We start from the raw sequence: 23,837 nt of genomic DNA on the forward strand, positions 1-23,837 counted from the left end.
AAAGAACTTTCAGATATTGTTATGTTATACCCATTGTATTTGAGTAGTCGTAGGTACATGCATACACAATACAAGACAATCAATTACAGAGATACGTTTACTCGACTTAGATCTAGACTAAGCTAAAACATGAAATGGCATTAATTAATAGTATTTAACATGGAGTGAGTGTGTGGTCTTAAAGCTATATCAGAATCTTGACAATGCCACTAAGTAGTATTGTATTTAAAAAGTCCCCTAAATAGATCAGTTGAAATTTAAATGATTCTCATCGTGCTGTATCATGTTGCTTAATAATTTGTTTTCCTAAGATCAATTATGTTTGAATGTTCTAATTTTTAAAACCATTTAAAACTCCAACTAAGCTGTGTAGAGGTCTTAGACTTAAGCTAATGGCTTGGCGACCTCCTAATACCTTCGCTGCTCGCTGACGTTGGACAGTGGCTGGTAGCTGGGATTCGAGAAGGCTTCCGTGGGGGCAGCTCCAGCTCCAACACCACCTCCTCCCCCTCCGCCAGTTGCGGTTTTGCCGGGTATATTCTTCCTGGGTGGCTTCACATTCACGTACGCATCGCCGGATTCCCCATTGAGTTTCGTCTCCACATGATGACGTGGCGATGGCGTTGGCGTTACATACTGCTGCTTGAGGGCCTGGTTGAACCTCCTGCCCTGCTCCGGACTCTGGTAGCCATCATCCGATCCGTCGGAGCGACGGTGCAGCATGGGTATCTCCTCCGGAGCCTGGTCCGCCGCATCCTCCGTGGGCAGGCCGTTCTTCTTGAGCAGCGGCTTGCTCGAACCGCTGTTCAGATTGTTACTCAACGTAGGCGACTGGCGCGCCCCTGGGAAATTGAAAGTGGTTTCGCTTGAGAAGTCCGGAAAGTCGGACGCCTCGCCTTCGAGGCGCGTGGGTGAGAATATGGCGTGGGTGCTGGCATCGGGATCGTGTTCGGAGTCCGGACTCATGGCCAGGTAATCATCCGGCAGCTCCTCGATGCCTGAGTTAGTGTGCCAGCATGGAAGTGGGTGCATTTCGATGAGTTTGCCGATTTGATATGGTTGTGAATGTGCTTAGTTAGTAACCTGATCAATGGCCATGGCTGAAATAATACTCACGGATATCGGGCACTATGTGTCCGTTAACATAGCGTGGAGCAGTGGGTGCCAGCTCATCGGGGGATCCCATCATGGCCAGGTAATCCGTCGGCTGTTGCCTCCTGTACTCTATATTGCTCTGCATGTACGGATTGTTCAGGTCTAGATAGTGCTGTTAAGTATAAGTATAAAGTAGTATATAAAATATAACATTTTACAATTTTTCCACTTACATCGGCTACACCTTCACCAAGCATGCTGGCAAATCGTTTCTCCAAATCCGTGAACAAAGGTCTGCTCTCAGGACTGCAAGAAAAATTAGTAAATTATTTTAAAAAAAAGTATCAATTTTGAATAGCAATTAGGCACTCACTTCTTACGCCAACACTCCAGCATAATCTCGTAGAGCTCGCCGTTGGCACATGGCGGCTTCTCCATTCGATAGCCATCGTTCAGTTTGTTAAATAGCTCCTGGTTGGGATCTATGCCCGGATATGGGACCTTGGCCAGCGAGAACATCTCCCAAAGGACAATGCCAAAGGACCAAACGTCGCTGTAGGTGCTGAATACATGATCGCTCAGTGACTCCAGCGCCAGCCACTTAATGGGCAGCTTGCCACTCTCTAATATAAAAAATTAAAATTAAATAAAAAACAAATAAAAATTGTATATTTTATGTAAAAAATACCTGACTTCTTGTAGTTATCCCCTCGGTACATGGATCGAGCCAGACCAAAGTCACAAATCTTTACCACATTATCCTCGCAGAGGAGAATATTTCTGGCAGCCAGATCACCGTGCAACACCTTTTTGGAGGACAGATAGTCCATGCCACGGGCCACTTGGAAGGCCCAACTGACCAGGTCACTTGTGGTCACCGTCATGGCCTCCGTGGAGTCCGTCTTGTAATTGGAACGCCACGCTGGTTGCACCGAGTTGTTCGACATTATTTGATCGTCTGTTAAATGGGAAATTAAATTTATTAAATATGTGAGTATTAATAAATGAAATAACTTCATACAGAAAATTTTCTGAATATTGTTTTTCTTTTATTTTATTTTATTTGTTTTTAATTTATTTTTTTTTCAAATAAAAAGCTATTCTGTTAGGCCAATATTTATTTCCTAGGTTTGATAAAATTTCAAGTACATATATATTTAAACGGTTTTGCCAGGCACAGTTTGATATCTATGTTTGTGTAAATTTTACTTTTGGGAGCAACCTACCTTCCGGCACGGTGGTCATCACGGTGTTACAGGTGTCCATCTGCCGATCGTAGCTGTAGGTGGCTGTTCCGGATCCTGGTCGTCCGGCTCGGGTGCCCGGTCGGGGATCATTGTCCGAGTTTCTGCGGTGAGGTGGCGGTTGGGTGTTATTGTTGTGCGACGAGTGCAATTGATTCACATACGAGTGGATCGGAAGACCGACACCGACACCGACATTGGCGTACTTCAAGCTACCACCACCATTCGCATCGCTGTTAGTTGAGTTTTAGTCGCCACACCGGACACAAGGATACACAGGGGAGCACACGAAAACATGGAGCGGGGAGCACAGAGGAGGAGACCACAACCAGGAGCGAAATCATAAGCACAGGTGCAAATACATTCAGTTGTGTGGAGTGTTGCAAGAGTTAATTAGATCGTGTTTCGTGTTTGTTTGATAGTAAGTCGGTGTGTTAATTGTAGCAATGTACCAAAATGTACCAAAACCAAAAAACAAAACAATATAATAGAGTTAGTCAACACAACGGTTATCTAATGTTAGTTTTTTACAATATTGAGTTAGTAAACGCCAGGCTTTGTTAGTCACCTCATTGCCCCAAAATCACTTACCGGTGAAGATCAAAGCTATCGGATATGCGCTGGGTCATAATGTTGGGATCTATGTGGTCGGTCTCTGGATTGATTTGATTGATAAAGCACTTCCGGTTCTTCAGCAGGAAGTTCTGAATGTTGCCAAAGCGACAGTACTCAACAATGACCATGAGTTCGCCTATACAAAATTATATATTGTTAAGAAATCGTAGATGAGACAAATTAAGGTTTTCAAATCACTTTAAAATATCCCTAAAAGTATGCAATAAACTTCGCCTAGTTTTTATTGCGTACTTTAAGGCACCTCTTTGGTTCTATTTTAGATGTTCTATAAAAGAATTTACTCAAAATAATATTAAAACTTACGTTTGTAAATGTTTTTGGTGACGGCTCCCAGGAGATTGACCACATTCAAGTGCTGACCCAGATGGACCATTATCTTGAGCTCGGAGACCAGTGCCCGCACCACCTCGTTGTCCGCCGTTCGCTTGACCATCTTGACCGCCACCGTGGTGACGGGCTCCTCCTTCCGGATGCCCTTGGCCTCTCCCTTGAGCACCACGCCAAAGGCTCCGGCCCCCAGCTGCTTGCCCAGCTTCAAATCTTCCCGTTTGAACTCAAACTCACGATTGTAGGGCAACAGTTCCGCCTGCTCGTCCAGGGTCAATACGGGATTTATTTGTCCCACGGCACCCTCCTCGAAGTTGGACAGACCGGCGGCCTTCAGGGCCAGATGCCGCTTGTGCTCCTTCTGGTAGCGAATGGCCAGGAAAACGCACAGGCTGATCAGGAAGAGGAGCAGCATCGCACCGAACCAAATCCACGGCCCGCTAATGCCGGGAAGATCTAAAAATATCGTAATTATATTATTTTATATAATGTAGACTATTATAAAAGTCAAGCATTTATTATTAGATTCATATTAAGATCATTACACTGCAAGAATAAATAATTTATGTAATGATATAATTATAACATAATTTATTTTTAAGAAATACATTTGAAATTGAAAACAAGTCAGTTTTTTATTGTTTCACAAACTATTTAAATTTTATGATAAATTTAAATATATTGACTTTTTCCTTTAAGTTTAAGAAAATGGGTTTTTTTTTAGGCCAATATCATATGCTTACATTTTATTTGAAACTATTTTTAGAAGTATATCCAGATCATCGCATTCAAATAAAAGTCAGACTCACCCGAAATGACCACCGTGAAGGAGCTCTCGATGCGGCCCAGTCGGTTCTCCACCAGACACCTGTAGACGCCTTCGTCCCCGGGATAGAGGTGCGTGATCAGCAACTTGTCGCCATTGCCCATGAAGTGCCTCAGCTTTGAACTGGCCAACTCCACGTCGTCCTTGAACCACCGCACCGAGGCCACGGGAATCGCCGTGGAGGCGCACTCCAGCTCCAGTGTTTGGCTCAGTTTTCGCTTGATTTTCGAGTTGGCATTCTGGCTGGAGCTGACCCACCTTGGAGCCGAGGGATCATGGACGTACATGGTTATCTCGTGACTGGTGTACACCGAGGGATTTGCGATCTGGTAGGCGCGGCACTCGTAGGTTCCTCGATCCTTGTCGGATACCGAAGTAAAGTGCACAGTGCTCTTGTAGGAGTAATCAGTATGACTGGTGTCAATTAGAACATCTGTGAGGAAAAACCATTAAGATTACTATTAGTTTAGTAATAAATTTCTAACTTACAAAATTAAATTTAGGGAAAAATTCTTAAATTTTAAGGATTGGATATCTAAACATGGCCTAAATGTTGAGGCCACCATATATAATCAAGAATTAATTACTTATGTACTAAAAGGATGCATGGACTTATTTTAAAGTAATTTTTTCCTAAATATATAATATGGAAGGCTCATAGCTAGTTAAGAATTTTTTTCTGGGTGTAAAAAAAGTGCTTATTTGTTTTATTATCTTAAACCTACCTTCAGACGCCTCCAAAGCCTCACCATCATGAAGCCAACCGAGATTACCGTCGAAGTGATAGGCCAGCGCCTCGCAAGTGAAGTTCACATTGTCTTCCTTGGCAATCTTTTGGTCCTTATCGAAGCCATGAATGGTCATATTCTCGGAAATATTGCCCAGCAAAACATGCGCCTTGGTGGAGGACCTTCGCTCCGTTCCGCCCACCACATTCAGGGCAACGCAGGTGAGGATTCCTGGCTCCGTGGGTCGGAATGATACCTCCACAATGCGTTCCACACTCAGTTTTCCGGGTCGCGGCTTGGTCTGGAACTGTTGGGTTAAGAACATGTGCTTAGAAGGGTTTAAAAGTGGGTTGTTGACAAAGAATTTACCTCATATACCTCCTGTATACTTGAATTCTGCAGTTGGACAGCACCAAAGTTTGAGACGACACAAAAGCAACAAATGAAATACAATTAAGCGGACAATACAAATATAGATAACTTAAAACTAAGCTTTTAATTTGTTATACTATCTTTCACTATAATTATAATTATTAATTATTGAAATCAAAATTAGTCTACAGAAACAACGCTCTGAAAATCTATTTTTATTTCAATTTGGGATAGCATATTAATTGATATAAAGAAAACAAAATGATGACTTTAAATTCAAGTTAACAGTAAGGAGAATCAAAAGCTTCCACATTCTCGAACTCGCTGATAAATAAACTTAACAACAAACAAACATAAGATGTTAACATTTAATATAAATAAAAAAATGTACTAATTTACTAAACAAACAAATTAATATAAACAAAAAAAATAGGTGAAAAAAATTTAAATAATCTTGCTTAAATCCTTCAACGTTTTATATCTTCAAGCCATTTAATATTGGCTCTGTTTTTTTTTCTAGTAAAATGTCACGGATTCCATCTCCCTGTGACAACCTAAATATACTCATAGACCGGAAACAAAAGGATACACCGAGGCTGTACTCACGCTGAAGTCCTGGTTGAGCACTTTGCATGTGGGCCAGCGTGGCTCCAGGCTGCAGGGCCGGAAGAAGAAGGTGACGGCAGCCGGCGGGAAGGAGCGCACGGTGCACTCCAGTCGCGCCACGGATCCCACCTGGACATAGGCATCGGCCATGCTGAGGACCGGGGCGTCCATCACACTCACGTTGTACTCGCGCTGCTTGGTGCCGAAGGAGTTGGTGCCACGGAGGATGTAGGTGCCGCTGTCCTGCAGCTGGGCATTGAGCACCTTGAGCGTGGTGCTCAGCTCCGTGGACACGATCTGGAAGTTGTTTTCCGACTGGCGAACCTCGGTGCCATCCGGCTTAAACCAACTAAAGGCTGGCACCGGATAGCCCTCGAAATTGGCCGTCATCTGGATCGTTCGATTGGCAAACTCCCGCACATCATAATGGCCCGATGGTTCGTACACGTTCAGATAGCTCTCGTTTTGACCTATGGTTTTTTGGTTTTAAATTAATAAATTAATTAAATATCTCCCACATTTTGTAGTTTCACATCACTTACCCAAAACTCGAATCTTGTATGAGATGAACTGTATGCTAGACTTTTCATTTTCCGTGACCTTGCACTTGTATACACCGGAATCTGAAAGTTGAGTGTTCAATACCGTCAAGGTGCTCCTGCCCAGCTGGTGGGTACTGTTCTTGGCTTTCAGATCGATTGTGGCCGTCGAGTATGAGATGCGATTCTGAGGGTGGGTATTAAGATATATATTTAAACCTTATCTCATAAACCATTTTATTTCATTTTATCTTTACTTATTTTAATGGAATTTACATTCCAAGATCTGGATGTTCATACTGACAGATCGAGTATTGGTTATTAAGTTGGTTATACAATAAAGAATAATAATATGCTTTTTGTATCAATGGATATTTCAATCAAGAACTCATCACATTTTTGAAAAAAATTATTTAAAAAATTAATTTTTTTAATAAGAGGCCATTTTGTCATGTTTTGGGCAAAATATTTAAATTTTTGCGTGTTCTCTGAATAGGAATATCAAAAAAATCGAAAAATGTTGTAACCCTATAATCATTTACCATATTACTTACCTTGTCGTTATCTGGCGTCTCCCAATTCATCGTGTATGTTGCATCAAAGTAGGCGGACTGTTCGCAATCCAACGTGAAGTTGGTACCCGTGATGACGTGATGGTCCGAGGAGGACTTGATCACAGGCTTTGGCAGCGGTTTGCCGGATTCTGTGGCGTTGGTAGAAAGGTTAGCTTTATTATGTACCCTTCGCAAAGGACTGGGCGTGGCCAGCATTGCTATAGCTTCATGCAGATGGGTGGGTTAGACATAGACGTAGACACAAATGGGTTAACGTTTCTACAGTACTTAGGTGGTAGGTGTTAGCCAAACAAGGTTAGTAATTAACTACTGCAGTTAAATAAGTCCATAACCAACAGAAATTGAACGCAAAAATATGCAAAATATGAGGCACAGCCAGGACAACAACACATCAACGAAAACGAGACAGGAAACAAGATCAACAACAACATCCAGGACAACACTTACGCCCTGGTCTGGGTGAGGGCGACGCATTCATCGGAGCCAAACGGGCTGGACTTCGCCTTGCCCGATCCCGATCCCAGGATAGGGCTCCGTTACCATCACCATCACCAAAGATTAGTGCCACCTCACCCGCCGATTGGTTAGTAACAGTGAGGACTTCGTCATCGTCATCGGTGACACCCATGTTAGTCAAGGTCAAGGGTCCCGATGGCGGTGCGTGGGTACTGGGAATTTCCAATCCGGATTCTGGAGGAGTTAGCAGATTAACGTGACAGTGGGTACGGGTATTCAATCAAGATTTGAACATGGAAGGTACAGTGGGTGGAACGCAGAGAAAGAGAGAAATACCATTGGTTAGGTTAGCACACGTATGTAACTTGCAAGCAGTATTGGTGCATGGTGGACATTTTACCAAAAATAAAGAGGTGAAGTTGTACAATGAACACCTTTAATTTGCGAGTGCAATATTTATGATTTATGAGAAAAACATTACGGGTTAGGAAAGCAAATCAAAACAATTAACCACTGTCTAATCATAAAATAAACCATTGCTGGGTGCCACAGAAATCACTAGTGTTAAAAAAAAAGGTCCAAAAGTATGCACCAAAAAATTTACGCCGTCTTTTAAAATAAATCTAATGAGTTTAAAGACTTCAAAAATATATTGTTGCATACTTTTATACACCTTTATAGCTAGTTGCAAAACACTATTGATTTCTGTTTTATTTTGAGTGTTGTCTGCGTGTGTATATAAATGTGCGAGTAGTATGTGAAATTTCGTGTGTCGGCTTTAGAGTGTGATTTAATCCATGAATTTGGAAGAGAATATTATTTGCTTAGTTTAGATCCTTGGCCGCAGGAGCCCAAAACCGTAACCGAACCGATCCCTCAACCGCTTCAAATGATCGATTCGAAAAATAATTGTGGAATAGTGGAAAGCAATATTTACGACATTTATAGACGGAAATCACAAATCACAAACTTTGGGGTGCAAAAACTCACTATCAATGTGACCGTTACCAATAAAGCGCACGACAATGCTGGTCGTCTCCTCTTCGTTATCCGGATGAGGTGGATTTGGCCGGCAGTAGTAATCGCCGCCATCCGTGATGCTGCGGATTTCGATGGTGAATCCCCGCTGCGGATCGTACCGACCCGTCGATTTGCTGGAATATTCCTGCACACAGGTACTTTGGTCAGATATTGGGTATTCAAAATGGAAGCCTAGAAAACAGCCTATCAATGCAGCTACGGACTTGGAACTGTCTTGTTAATACTACGCTATAATAGTTGAATATCTAGGAAATATATATTGTCTGTACAGCGATAGTAAAGTATGTATATACAAGGAGCAAATGGGTTTAACTACGAATTTGGTTTAAGACAAACTGTGACCTACTGTAGTTAACGTCAAATAAATTGGAGTCGTTCATTCCCTTGCAATCAAGGTAACCGGAAAAAGTATTAATGACACGGAAGGTGAAGCCTCGCCAGGGTTGATAATTCACGCTGTCGAAGAAGTTGGGATTGCCCTTAATCTGACCTTTTGAACTGATTATCCATTTTGGCTCCTTGAGGAAGGAAAATCATGATTTCAAGGGTTATTCCAACCTAACTAAAGCTCTGCATGAATCCTCAAAAGACTATGTACCCATGTTATTTAGCTCTTGAATATTTAGAACAAATTAATTATATTTCTTTTTACTTTGGATTTTAATATGGGTTACCAGGGTTTTAAAATCATTAAAAAATGTGTCTAAAACATACAATTGTAATGAGTTTATCGGACAAACGGATTCACAATATATTGTTGCATTATTTTAGTAGCCACATTTAGCAGTGACATCAAAACCCATTCAATGGCAGCATTAAATAATTATCGTGTGTGGATTCAAGCAGGCCTTTTTTCGATTGATCAAATTCGATGTTTTTAAGCAAGTCGTTACTAACTAGATCCTGTCCACTCACATATCCATTGGTCTCCAGCAGCACTTCTGTTTCGGGCATCGTTGGTTTGCAGGGTATAACCACTTCGCTGTACTGCACGGCAGTGACTATGGTGTCGCTGGGCACCAGCTTATAAATCGGGTCATTCACGTACACATAGATGGAGCTGGCCTGGCCCTGGTTCACCAGCTCGATCATCGTCTCCTCCGCCGACTGCTCGGTGAGTATGCTACTAGCCGAATCCTTTACGCAGTAATAGGCGCGCACATGGTCGGCCGACACATTAACCAGTTGCCAACTGGTGCCGTATGGTCGATCCGGATCCTCAGTGTTGTTAAACGTAGTCCCATTATATTTCTTGTAGTTTATCCACCAAATCATCGGTTCGTCGGCCTCGCATTTCAGCGTGGTGCCGGTCATGTATTCCAGAATTATGGAGCTCTTGCAGGGCGTCATCAGGGGGGCTCCATTTTCGCCGCCGCAGTTTGCGGTAAGTTCATCGAAATCCAAATCGTCCTGCGGCCGGGGAACTAAAAAGGTATTAGAGAAAATATTATTATTATTATTATATCAATAGATTTCTTTAGAGAAGGTTTTTAGTTCTTTAAAAAAAAAAACAAAATCAAAATTATAATTACAATCGAATTAAAATTTACCAAAATATAACTAAACTCATTAATTTCCCTAAGAATATTTGTTTTAAGTGTTTAAATGTTAAAAAATCACAATTTAATGATTATTCTTTGAGTGTTATTTAATAGATCACAAAATAATTATTATTGTTTAAAGCAAAAAACAAATAAATCAAAAAAGTATGATATTTTTTCGTTCAAATTTTTGGATAACATTTTTAAAATTAGTGAGCTATTAAATAATACTCAAAGAAGGATCATTTGTTTTTAAATATTATTTACGATCCCTTGTTAAAAATGTATATATGTAGATTATATTTGTTTATTGTTAAGTACAGCTTATTGATTTTTTAAATATGACTAATATAGGAGGTTTTTTTTCGATGTATAGCAGAAGGTCAACTGTACTGGTATGTGTATTGTTCATTGATCGCTCGAATGCCCTACAACAGAACACTTCACATGCCGCTTTATCTATTGCCGGGTTCTAGCCTCCGGTTTCCAGATTCCATCAATCCCCAGCCACTGGTGGCGCTATAATAACGACTTTAAGTGATTTGCGGTCGAGTTGCCCCTTAGAAGGGACATGGGCGCAGATGCACTTGCCTATACCGATCCCATTTTTCATGTTTTATTGATCCCCTCCAAGCACTACGTCTTTGCGGCGGACTGCTCAACGAGTTTGTTTTCCCTCTTTGCTCCGGAATCAATTATTTGTTTACAGACGATAACAGCAATAGAGTTGCCCTGATAGCAATATTCTCCCGGCTCCGCCTCGTGCTCTACATATAAAATACAAAAATGTACACAAACACAGACTTCCCAATATCACAATTATAACGTATATATGCACGACACTCAGAAGATAAATGCGGCGTCAATCCCGAATTTTGGAGGTTTATGAACTTCAGTTCGAAGTGCGGACCGACTGCAGCTTGAGCTGTGTCTGGACTAGTTGAACCTTGGAAGATGAACAGATTATGCCATTCCACTGAGAAAAGTAATAAAAATGATTTTTATTTCAACATAGAATTTTACAAATATTTGTTTTTAATGCTTATAGCTCTCTACATAGTTTAAGTATCAATTATTTCTTATATTACCTTTTCTAAGCGTGGCGTTAATTGGTAACAATTTCTGAAGGTCTATATTATGGTACGGAAAAATATAAATAATTCTCGCAGTGCAGACTCAGGCTATATAAATTATAAAGAATGCGCGTTGACAGGAAGTTTGTGCCAACAATATGATATGTATGTTTTTTTTTTAATTGTGCAAATTGAAAGCTTTAGCAATGGTGTGTTTTTCAGAGTTTTTGCTTTATCAATTTCATGGAATTGTTTTGGCATAAAATCGAATGTCAAGAAATATAGTTTTTTTTTATGAGATTGTTACTTACATGAATTGCTGCACGAGATTAAAGTTATTAGGAGCAGGGGCCGCAGAGTCCTTCTAAGATGCATTGCCATGTGGCTCGAATTGTTTGTTTGCCTTCTGGTTATATATTATACTAATTTGATTAGCCTAAATATTCAGTTTTAACACATCTGACTCAGTAATGCCATGGTCACGCGGGAAGACTCTTTGCTCACTTAGCGTTGCACTGCAAATAAATGTAAAATTGTTGTTTTGGTTAAAGTTGAAGATGTTTTTTAGTAAATATATTGGGTGTACAAGAAATACTTTCGGAGTGTGTTTAAAATTAATATTAATAACAAATTTCTTATTTATTTGTAATTTTAGTCTATTTTTGATCACTTTATTTTTCTTTATCTGCTTTTCTTGTGGTTTGCTTTGAAGTCAATCCATTAGTTCAGTATGTTTGAAAATGAATATTTCAAGGCTTGCAAATTTGTGATACATGTTGCTTAACGGTTATATATTTAGAAACAATGTTGCGCATATAAATAACTTAGATTAATCGCCAAAGAATATAAATATAAGCGTATATAAATACGCTTGGTTTATTTAACACATGCATATTACGCATAGTTACGATTTTGGGCTAGATATGAAAGTAGAATTTTAGTTTTTTTATTTTTTCTTATGAACACTTAACTGTTATTTATTATTTTTATCTCACTTTTTGTTGCTCCAAAAAATATATATATTGTTTTACGGCTTTTTTCACTGGAAACTTAATTTTCTAGGTTATGGTTGTCTATTTGAAGTTATATTGCCACCGATTTATAGACGCTTCTCAAAAGCAAACGAACAGCATAACAGTCTGGAGTTGAATAAAGCTTTTCGCTGGGGAGTTGAGAAGAACAATTTTTGATAAGAACTGCTCCGATTATAAATGCTCATTTTCATTCAAGCGACCGTTGAGAACAACAAGAGAAGAAAACAAAAAAGAATGCTACTGCCGACACTCGCGACTTTGAGATACCCATTTTCATATAAACCCTAAAAAATTATGCCGAGATCCAATTTTTTATATGGACAGACAGACAGCCTCGCTAAATCGACCCTTCTGATTATGCTGTTCAAGAAAATATATATATAGTTTTTAAACGCTTTTTACAAACCGTTCGACGAGTGCAATATACCCTTATACCCTACAAGTAATGAATGCACATAATGCTTTTTATCTCAGGCTGAAAAAATCGGCATGTTATCAAAATATGCGTTTGCGCATAAACAACAACACAATAAGCATACGTACTGTGGTGCAAGGAATTATTCTTGAGACATTTTTTCTTCATTTTTTGGTGTCATTTCCGCATTTGTAATGCCAGTTTCCGGGCGATACATATGTATATCTTTCTTTGGAGGATGGGGAGTTGGACACACCTACGGATGAGGCAACAGGTCACCCACGTGGCCATAATTCACTGTCACACACGTTGAGCCAGTCTAAGCCACCAAATGACAGCGGGACATGCACAATTAAACAAGTGGACTAACCACTGCCCAATGCCAGTACCCACTCAGCAAAAAAAGATAAAAACGTAAGTACATACAAATATTTCGGGTTTTATATTTTTGCTATCAACATATTCTTTATCGCTTAGCTTGCTTAAAACTTTAAAGGGACAGTGAAATTAAAGAGAAATTTTCTGGAATGATAATACAACCTCACAATACAACCTTACAAATACAATACGTTTTTAAACTTTGAAATATATATATATATATATATGCTATATATATATATATATTATTATATGCATGTAATAATCTTTTTGCTTTGAAAAAAAAAAAATATAATCGTAAGTATATGATTGTTTTTCCTATTTATAAGTAATATATGCTTGTTTTTTAGTTCCCTAATTAGTCCTTTTATTTTTTAAACTTTTTACCTCTTTAAAAAACAATCCATTGTAATTGAATTTAAATAAATTAATAGTATTACAATTTTTCCCTGTGTGGGATACAATTTTCCGACAATTAGAGCAAACGAGCTGGCTGCTGATGGGCCACTTCCGTGGCCGTGTCGTTAAAATGTAATCCCCCCCAGCCAGGCAGCCAGCCAGAGAAAACAAGTGTCCCGGCTTCTCGCTTGACATCAATAAACTGGAATTTAATTTACTGGCAAACTTTGAGGGCACACCTCCAAGCGCCATCGTGATGACATTTTGGCCTAGTCGACTTACTGTGGCTAATTTCCAGTTAGTCAGCAAACAAAGCCATTCATCTTTGTCACTCCCAGGACCTGAGGACAGTACGTTTATTGGCTAATTGATATTGCTCTGGTTTCACCTGTCCCACATGTCCAGACCGTAAGCATTGCGGATTAAACGCAATCAGCTGGCAAACATTGACTTGGCCGCTAATCACCTGTGATGAGTAGCTAAGCCCACGATGAAAAGGCAGAAAAAGTCGAGAAGGCGAAATACACTTTCTTTAAGAATTACTCGAGTAACTATTATTAAACATTTGTTCATTTTATTAACATCTAATAACTAATAATAGCTGTCTGCAGTATTGCTTCTTTAACTTTTTTATAGAACAAAAACAAACCATTTTTGAATTTATCAATTGCAGTTTTTTGTGTAACTTGTTTAATAATTTTATATTTAATGAGTCATATTTATATCTATGAGTAATAACCTGGGTTTTCGAATTCTAAGCTTATATCTAAGGCTTATAAGATTGGTTTTCCGGTTTGGAGTGAAGTTTGATCTTCAATTATTCAACCATTCTTTTAAAAAACTTTATGATATGAGCTTAGAGTTAAAAAACAAATCAGGTTATGACTCAAATGAATTCTTAGAAACTGGAAAAGATAGCCGTAACTGGCACTGTGTTCGAAATTCGTTTCCCCTCAAATCCATTACCCCTGACTGGATCCGCATCAGGATTACGCAGAGAGGATCGTTAATAAAACGCAGCCCAGTAGCCGACAGGTGATCAAATGTGTCTGGCAACATGTTGCAAGTTGCAAGTTGCTGGTTGCTACCCCCCAGCAATATCTTGGACTTTGACGAGGAGAGCTTGCAACTTCTCCAACTCCAACGCTAAATGCCAGTCACTCTCCACACAGGAAAAAAATTTAACGAAAGTTATAAAAAAGTTAAATAAAAAACTGTATTCAACAATATCAGAGGTTCTACCCTATTAATCGCTTATTAAATATTTTGTAATATGTTATAAAAAATGTTTATACTGAGCAACCTGCTTATTTTGATCTGATATCGAGCTCCTTTTTTCCGGTGCACTGGTTTGTGTTGTCGCTGGAATGCCTGTTGTCATGGCGACACGCCCACTTTGCAATTTTCAAGGGCGACGCTGGGCTATGGCATTTTCCTTCAGCCCCGATTCAGGCTATTTATAACTTGGCCACAGTTTTTTCTGCTCTTTTTTTTTTTTTTAATTTCCTCACGTGCCCGTGACGCAAATTACAGGGCGCCCTAATTGCAGTCCCAGCTGCAGGCAAATTCCCTTTCTTAGCTCTGATGTTTCTCTGATTCTGATTGTTTTTTCACAGCCCACGGAACTGAGGTCGTGCAATTAGCCCGAACATAATGAGGCCACTTGCTGGCCAGGGGGATCCTTACATTATTCCCTATCTCCAGTACACAGTTCTGCACTCAGTCATTTTTCGTGGGCAAACATATCCCGATTACAACTCAAAATATCTGCTCCAATTTCGACTTATTTATTTATCCATTTTTATTTATCTTGTTCTGGCCAATTCTTTTTTTCACTTTTGTTATTATTAATACATTTAAGCTGCGCACTTAACATCAGATATATATTTATTTTTTCTGTACACCAGTGGAATTAAAAAGAATTTTCCATATGTGTTGTTTTGCGCAAAAAAAACACACTTTCCCAGTAATTGCCTAGTCATTCTATTTAGCTTTTCCCCAGATGCATTTCTCTTCACACTCTCTCAGATTTCTAAGAAGTTAAAGTAGTTTTGTCAGATAACAAAGTGAAATAATTAATTAAGACTGTTCAAAAGCTTTCGTGTTATTTGGGTCGCTCTCTTCAATCCCCGATTATCGAGGCCCATATCGATATTCAACATATGTTTATCAGACAAATGTTAACGGCCATCAAGTCGTGTAAATAATAAAGAATGACGTCATTCCATGGTCGAGTGGCGCCGCCTTAATTCGTTCATTCATTCACCGCTGTCCCCCTACTTAATGATCCCCTTCCCCACCTTCTTGGTCACTCATGTGTGACGTTTGCACTCACGTTTTCATTTCAGACCTTCATGTAAATCTGTTTACATAAGTGACAATATTTGCGTATTAATTAAACAGCCTCGCACACAGACAACAATTATCATTCTGTTACATATATACATGTTTAAAATATTCAAATGGGTATATGTATATACATTCCATATACTAAGCAAACCGGTTGTCTGACTGCATTTGTAAGGGGAGAACTTTCCTTGAGAGCAAGTGCCTCCTTGCATTAATCATTACTGCATTGATCGAACACATATTGCATATTGCGAAATCTTTTGTTTTCAAGAAGCGATCTTGCAGCGTAATATAAATAAATAAAACGGGAGAATCATTGAAAAACATTTATGGAGTTTACAAGGTAGTAAGAACCCTTAATTTGGAAACAGAATTATATTATTATAGAATTATACAAAAAAACCGTAAGCCCAATTAATTGTTTTGAAAGCAAATCACATCAATAATTTATAAAAAAAGTTACTTTAAGAATATGTTTTGTTGTCTTATAAGTTATAAAATTAAAAATATATTCACTATATAGTTAATTTTATAATAATAGGATTGGTGTTTTTCTGTTTTTATTGTTTGTCACAAAGATATGGTTATACATTTGTAATAAATCATAAAAATCAAAGCTTAAGAAAATGCTTACACCAAAAACTTAAATTAATTCGAAGCACCTAGTTCTACTTATTTAATTCTAAAGTATTATTCATATCTTAATATTAAATTCGCCGAATCAAGTGATGCACTTGTGCACACTTTTATGTTTGGCCATAAATCTGATAAGTTTCAATTTACAAACATTTATATTACACGTTTCTAGGGATAAGCCATTACTCATTATTGCTTTTGGTAATATCCAGGTTTTATTTGCACTTAAACATTTCTTTCCCAGAACCAAGTGATACACTTAAGCACACTTTTGACGTAAATTTATGCAATGACCAGCCTTTTATTTATGGGTAGACACGAAAATTCTTTCATGAGTTTTTGCCATAAAAAACGGCTTGTCATTTCATGTTTTGGCTCCATAAACAGACAACATTCTTATTAGTTCCATGTTTTTCCAGTCAAAAAAAACAAAAACCGGGAAGAAAATTCCACCATTTTTTTACGCTCAAACTTTTGACAGTTTAACGCTTTGCCGGGAAAATCTTTCAACATCATTTGGTTCTTTATGGCCAATAAAGGAAAAACTTGGCCAGCTCGTGCTTTTTCACTCGGTGCATGTGCAACAGATTCAATTCGTGGTTTTTGTTTGGTTTCTGTGGTTTTCTGTCACGTGTTTCGTTTTGCGTTTCACGCCCCCACTCTCCGAAATTTTTGCAATCTACGTGCTCGGCATGCTGACCCTCATCTCCGGGAAATTTTCCTCCGTCCATTTTAATTTGCAACTCCTTTCTTTTCCTTTCACCAAATTGAATTTTCTATGGGCCACAATTCAGAGTTTATTTCTGCAATTATCTGGAGTCGAGAGAAGTGTGTCTTTTTATTTGGATTACCTTTGTATTTTCTCGCTGCGCCCAGGAAAATTTACGACTCTTTCGCCTGGGTTTTTCTGGCTTTTATTTGATTTTCCACGTTGACCTTTGCGCTCGGTGCGTGTATTTGTGCACAAGTCAAGTGGTGTTTTTTCCAGACGCCTTTTGTTTTCCGTTTCAATTGAAATTTTGTCCGCAACATCTTAATGGAAAGTTTGGTCGTACACAAATTCTGTGATTGCAATTGCAAACATGCCGCTGGCACTGGGCCAAAAATAATGAGCAACAACCCGAAGAAATGCCAAATATCAGGAAATATTTTTATGCATCTGCAGTGCCTGGAAGCGGGAAAACGGGGTGTGGGTTTGGGTTTGCTTCATTAAAAATTCAAAAAGCGGCGCACGCTGGCAAATGGAAATTTGCAATTTGGGCCAAGCTAAGATTTGCTGCCTCATAAATCAAACTATTTGTCAATTGCTATCGAAATCTGGGCCCAATCTGCCCACCCAGGCCAAAAAAGCCGCGTGTGGGCTTTTGGCCAACTCTCGCTTTTTGGCCCAAGCCAATGTCTAATCATCGTTCTGCATAATGACGCGACTTTTGGCACAGAGTTTGCGTGTCTTTTAATGATGAGGGGAATGGTGACATGGTGATGTTTCATTACAGGCAATGTCAGCTAATTCCATTAACCAAAAGCCTTTCGTTGGCACAAAAATGGCCATAAGTAGGCGTGAGCTAAACAGGAACGCTAATGAAACCCTCGGATGTCGTACAGAATGGTAGGGGCAAAGAATTTTATTTGGATTTTAAATGCTTTCTTTAAGCAACAAAATTACAGGAAAAGCATAGCCCAAATTACTTTTGCAGTGCAACTTATTTCACAAGAAAGAAAAATAACTTTCAACAAAGTTTCGGGGTGACATAATTTATAATAAAAGAATTTTGACTAAAGTTAAGCTTGTTTTTCACGCCAAATTGAAGAAATTGTAAAAGTTTATTTGTTTTTCATTTGTAGAAAATATATTAAATTATATGGTCTCTAATAAAGTTCTCTATACCAAAAATGAGATTTCTCTGTAATTACACATTAATTACTTTCATAAAAACGGACTATAAATTTTGGACAACTTTAAGTTGATGACAATTCCTAGGTAATTTGTTAACCCAATGTCTGAAGAATTAATATATATGGAATTGATTAATTAAGCAGACTTTTTGGCACCATAACATCGAGGTCACTTGAGTTGTGGGGGAGTTATCAGCGGGAGCAATTCACCAACATCTTGTTTTATGTCTCTTGTCGGACTCTAATTAATTGATAAATGGTCTCGTTCCCCTGTTTTTTTATTGACATTTTTTTGTGTTTCTATTTTTTTGGGCAAGTGCAGCACCCGCTGTGAATTCCACCCACATACTTTGTACAACAGCGAGTTTTGCAATTTATGTGTTGGCTCTTTTTTGTGTTGGCTCTGTCAACCACGCCCCCGTCCACGCCCCCGTCCACGCCTCCGCTAAAATTCCCAGCTGAGGATTAGAAATACGGGCTTCTGGGCTCAGATCTAATGCATTTTTGAGGCGATAGCAGAAGGCAGTGCTAATCTGCAAGACAAATGCATAAACAACATCTGACGCCTTGATAAATTGGCAACTGGAAGGAGGCAGAAATCAGTAGTCAGACCCAGAGAAGCTGCAAGATTAAACCCGGCCCTTATAATCGCAGTCAAGCTGTTGCTGGGCTGCGGGCACACACTCAAAGATACAGTATCTGGCAGATACTGATTCCCAGCACAAACCTTATCAGCGGCCTTTTTAGACAAACGTTTCGCAACGGTCTATCTTTACTAGCGCTTTTTAATAGCGTTGCGATAAGGCCAGGAAATATGTATACTATATACTAATATGTATATTTTCTGCCTTTGCCGCAGGTCGTTAAATAATACCTATATTTGTTTTTGGCAAACTTTATATAACCAGCAAAGAAAGTTAAATGAAATAAAAGTGAAATTACCAGAGCAGGTAATGTATCTCTTACATGAGTCATTTGGGAAACTTTTTTTGTTTTTAGTTGTGTAACCCTTAATCTCTAGGAAATAAAGATTTCTTTTGTTTTCCATGAACTGCGAATTAAATAAAAAAAAAAAAGTATAATAACGCTGCCAGTGAAATTGAATAGCTGGCATTCTGCCCAGAAATTATACAACTACAACGCGTGGCGACAACAAGTTGTTGGCCAGCTGCTGCTGCTGGGAAATAAATAGAAATGTTATATGCGCTCACTTAATAGCCGACAAGTGTTTAATTTGTTTGTTTTGGGTTTCGCCCGATTAATAAATAAATATATAGCCAAGTATATAGCTCATTTCTTGCCTTGCCGTGACCTCAAAACACGCTGCCATCGGTGAAACGTTGCTCATTTATTGTTTACCCAATGCATTCCTTCGTTGGACATAATTGGGTGAATCGGCTGCATTCATTTTAATTTTATTGCCGGCTGCAAGAAGATTGCAGTTATGTATATATTTTTATGATTTTCTAAAGTGCAGCTGTGGAAGTTTGAGGGCAAAGTTTTCCAACGGGATTTGCAGAGCTAAAGAATGGGTTCTATTCTACAGCTAGGGCTCAGGTGAAGGCCAACCTCTTGCCGAGATTTATGGCCATGGCAATCGTTAAACGCTTTCGTCCCATGCAGACAGCTCTCCGTTGACTTGGCCAAAAATATTTGTGTCCGCTGCCCATTTATTATTTACGTTCTGCCACAGACAGCAGCGGATGTAAAGCGTCGAAGTCGAAGTCGAAGGTGTCCATTCATAGAATGCCAAACAAACCGCACAAAGTGGTGTGAAAACGTGTTCAATGTTGGGCGAGACTGTCGGAGATTGTTCACCGAATGGGTTTTATTTATGGCTATTGGTAACCGGCAAATTCAATTAAACAGATATTATCTTAAATGGTTATTTATGCGCCAATTCCCATAAGAGTTTGGGAGTTTATCTAGCGCTTTTCTCAAAAATCTATTCAGGTTAGTCCACAAACTGAGGAAAATAGTGTATAATTAAATAAGAATCCAAAGAAATAAGTCACTTTAGAATATATTAAATGAATGAATAAGCTCAGTAATTTTTTTTATTTTGTTTACAAGCTAATCCTAAAACCATGCGGTTTGATAATTTTTATCAGGGAAATTAAAGTCAAAATCCCTGGGGACAAGCTAGCTTCTTGAAATAAAAATGATTTATATAAACAAAATATACTAAGAGAGATGTCTCTAGAGATTTAAAATTCTCACAGACATTCGATAAATTATGGAAAACTATGTTATAGTTTTTCAATAAATTGCTAATATTATTACATTTTCCCCCAGTGCAGACATAGTAATTTATACGTAATGGAACTCCTTAGTTCGCCATAGTCAACTGCAGTAAAGTAACTTTAATCTGACACCTGCGGAAGTGGAGGGGATATGCGTATCTGGTGGATAGTTGGCCATTAGCCCCGTCTGATTAATGTGCCATGTGCATAAAGGGAAGGTGTGAAACGGCGAGGAAGACGTTTTCCAAGAACCGCATATGGCCATTGATTTCTGCTGGCTTATCACAACACTTGTTAGATGTTGCGAATTGGATTTGGGGGGAATTGCAGTAAATATTTATCCGCTGGATACGCCCGACTATGCTGACACTTTTATGACTCAAGCACGGCGGACTCCTGGATGTTTCCTTTATTTTCCACTTCAGTCCGCAAAAGTGATTGACGGCCGGCAGCAACCATTAACAGCCTGGCCAGTCTTTTGAAGTGGTCCAAGGAGATAAATGGAGCAGTGTGGAATGGCAGAGGTCTGTATTTAATAAACAAATTGGGCGCAGTGAGCAATTGCAGTGGCCCAATTGGAGGCAATGAATTATGGGCCTTTGATTCGATCGCAACTTCTGGATTCCTGAGTCACGCGTTGAGGGAAATGTATCAACAATTCGCTTGGTCAAGAGACCAATGAGACAGAGGAACCGGTTTAAGAAAGTCGCTACAGAGATACTCCAATACAGTCTCATCTGTCCGAAGCAAACAAAAGAAAGGTGAACTCTTCTCTTTTTTTCACTTTTTTTACACTAACAATTCGGGAGTTTCTGGAAAATCGTAGTGAGTAAGTCAAATCGTAGGTAAACCAATATTTATAATCTTACGCACCAGCACGGCAACAAAAACAAAAAGAAAAACAACAACATAACAATTACAGTCACGATCGGCGATGAATCACGACTTTGAATACCTGGATCCGGTGTTTTTAGTGCCGTTCACTTGGAATGCCGTTGACGTATTCAACCTAGAAATACGCACACACACGTTGTATACTTAACACTTATCAATGAATATTACCAGGCTTTGATAAAACCACTTATTCACACACACGCACACACGCATACACGCACACCAAAAAAGGTCACTGATAATGGAGACACAATCAATACATATAGTATAAGTGCTATACATATATGCACAATGACTTTTTCGGTTGTTTCAATTACATTGCATTGAATTGAATTGAATTGAGCAACAGCATTGACACGAGCACAAAATTCGATTTTTGGTTTACAATTCAATATCGCTTGTCAACCACCTGTAGCTGTATTTGTATTTGTTGTATTTGTATTCGTATTCGTATCTGTGTTTTTGTTATTTACTTTTTTTTTCATGAGGTGTGGGTTCTCTCTCATCGATATCTAAACTTTCGAATGCGGATTCATTTGCTTAGCACCTTTGATGCATCACTTATGTACGGCACGAATTGGTTTTCGGTTTTATATCATTTACTATATAATATCATATTTTAACCTTCCCAAATAACCGCTTACGTTGTGAATTTTTGTTTAACACTTCTTGCTATTGGGGAACTTTTATTTATATTGGCTGCTGTTAAAAAACAAACTGCGTCGTCGGCAAAGTTTAAACAGTTTGCCACTGAACACTGAACGCTGAACGAGTCGAAAGCCCGCGATTAAATATTCCGCTCGAACGTCTGAACAGCTCGCAAAGTTAACGTGAACTAAAAGGCCGAGCTAAAAATTGAACGGAGTCACGCCGCCTTAGAGGCGTTGCCAGCTCGTTTAAAAACGTTCAGATGTGGCCAGACTGTGGAAAACAGATGGCATTGCTGCCCGAATTCCCCGTTGGCGTATGAGTTATTTAACGTTTTCTTTTTTCGGATTTAATTATCATATTTTAATTTATTTAAAAACCGTAATATTATTTTGTTCGTTATATACGGTAGTAATGCTTATTATTTACTAAATTACATAAAGTTAAAAATTTGTACCGACCCAAAATTACCAACCAAGTTTTTAATATTTAAATCATGATTCTACTTTATTGTGCTCACAAAAACGGAAATACTGAAAGTGTAAGCAAAAACAATGTTTTAAACCAATTGCATGCTATTAAATTCCATACAAAGGTTTTAAGAACCCATTTCCTAATTCCCAGCCACAAATCATCTATATCTTCTACTATAAAAACAATCAAGTTGGTGGCTAACTAGATTGATGGCCTATTATCAATTACAGAGAACTGATTTTAACGGACTCTTGATGACTCGGCTTTTATAAGCATTTGGTTTTGGGTGTAAACAAATTTCGAGTGATCTAGAGATCAAACTGCATTAACACGCGAAACACAAACAATGTCATGTCGGTGGGGCAATTAAAAATGGCTGGTCATAATAAATCCGTAATTCCGACATTTAGAGACTTCTAATGGATGACCATCCGCCCAGTGGTGGTTCAGCGATCAATTGAGCCGAACGATCGCTGATCGCCGCAGTCAAGTACCGCTTAATGCGCAAATAATTGTGAATTTCCATAAACGGGGTTGGCAAGAGTTCAGTATAAATAGTGCCTGGGCCAGCCAGGAGTTTCCAAATCCATCCAAAAACTTCAAGTGTTCAGAATGCTGCGAAAAATCTGCTTTTTCCTGATCAGTTGTGTGGCCTTTGAGGCTGCCTTGGCTTGTGTAAGATTGTGAAAGGATCTGTATAGGATGAAACTTAATCCTTTGGATATAACTCATTTTCAGAATGGCTACAAGGCCAAGCTGGTGAAGATGGAGAACTGTGCCGGTGAGGATGCCATCATGACGGTGGGCAGCGACTTCAACATCAAGCTGAACAAGAAATGCGAGCTGGTGCCCTCGGGTTGCATCAGCAATAAGCCATTTGGAACCGCCGTGGCCAAGTTCAAGGTCCAGAAGGATGGCATCGTGATGAGGGAGGGCAAGATCGACCTGTGCGCCGCCATCGACCAGGCCACCACCGAGGCCAAGGACCTGCTCCGGCTCTTTGGGGCTCCCTCATCCTGCCCAGTGGCCGAGGAGAAGGTCTGCGCCAACGATCACACCGTGGACCTCAGCAAGTACAAGGCCATGTTGGGCATGGCCCGCGGTCACCTGATCATCGACTCGGAGGTCAAGCATGACACTGTAAGTTTGTCCTCATGACTTACTTATATTTCATTACCAATCATGTGGCTTTTTTCCAGGGCAAGTCCTGCTTCCATGCCGAAATCGAGCTCACCAAGAACTAAGTGTGCAAATACGTCCTGATGAGGGTCTTATGTTTATATTATGAGTCTTGCAAATCTTGTAGTTGTAAATACAAAAGCAATTCAAATTGGTAATGAGGTGCACACAAAAAAGTAATAAACAAAATATACCGAATTCGTTTTTGTCAAGTTTGAATTTTTTTGATACTA

At 39.2% G+C, this 23,837-nt stretch overlaps 2 protein-coding genes across 18 annotated transcripts; one reads left to right on the top strand and one right to left on the bottom strand.

Moving 5' to 3' along the window:
* Nucleotides 1-14: 14 nt before the first annotated feature.
* On the bottom strand, nucleotides 15-22,127 carry LOC108149407 (vascular endothelial growth factor receptor 1). Of its 17 annotated transcripts, none has more exons than XM_017276953.2 (19): nucleotides 21,948-22,127; nucleotides 11,371-11,574; nucleotides 9,361-9,869; nucleotides 8,413-8,569; nucleotides 7,396-7,638; nucleotides 6,928-7,076; nucleotides 6,377-6,560; nucleotides 5,835-6,304; nucleotides 5,226-5,252; nucleotides 4,854-5,163; nucleotides 4,112-4,561; nucleotides 3,279-3,758; nucleotides 2,931-3,090; nucleotides 2,322-2,572; nucleotides 1,784-2,053; nucleotides 1,469-1,718; nucleotides 1,329-1,401; nucleotides 1,117-1,267; nucleotides 15-842 (listed from the first exon to the last, which is right to left on the bottom strand). In XM_017276953.2, exons 2-19 carry the CDS (start codon nucleotides 11,438-11,440, stop codon nucleotides 409-411), a joined length of 4,638 nt encoding a protein of 1,545 aa, XP_017132442.1. In that variant the 5' UTR covers nucleotides 11,441-11,574; nucleotides 21,948-22,127; the 3' UTR covers nucleotides 15-408. The 17 variants fall into 17 exon arrangements, with proteins under 17 accessions (XP_017132442.1, XP_017132437.1, XP_017132440.1 ...); XM_017276948.2 differs by having other exon boundaries at nucleotides 15-998; XM_017276951.2 differs by having other exon boundaries at nucleotides 15-998; nucleotides 2,322-2,443; nucleotides 8,395-8,569.
* Nucleotides 22,128-22,894: 767 nt separating this feature from the next.
* Nucleotides 22,895-23,802, top strand: LOC108149243. Its single transcript, XM_017276679.2, has 3 exons — nucleotides 22,895-23,100; nucleotides 23,164-23,565; nucleotides 23,625-23,802. Exons 1-3 carry the CDS (start codon nucleotides 23,038-23,040, stop codon nucleotides 23,667-23,669), a joined length of 510 nt encoding a protein of 169 aa, XP_017132168.1. The 5' UTR covers nucleotides 22,895-23,037; the 3' UTR covers nucleotides 23,670-23,802.
* The last annotated feature ends 35 nt before the right edge of the window (nucleotides 23,803-23,837 follow it).

Source organism: Drosophila elegans, unplaced genomic scaffold, assembly GCF_018152505.1.
Source record: "Drosophila elegans isolate 14027-0461.03 unplaced genomic scaffold, ASM1815250v1 contig_814, whole genome shotgun sequence".
Taxonomy (NCBI): domain Eukaryota; kingdom Metazoa; phylum Arthropoda; class Insecta; order Diptera; family Drosophilidae; genus Drosophila; species Drosophila elegans.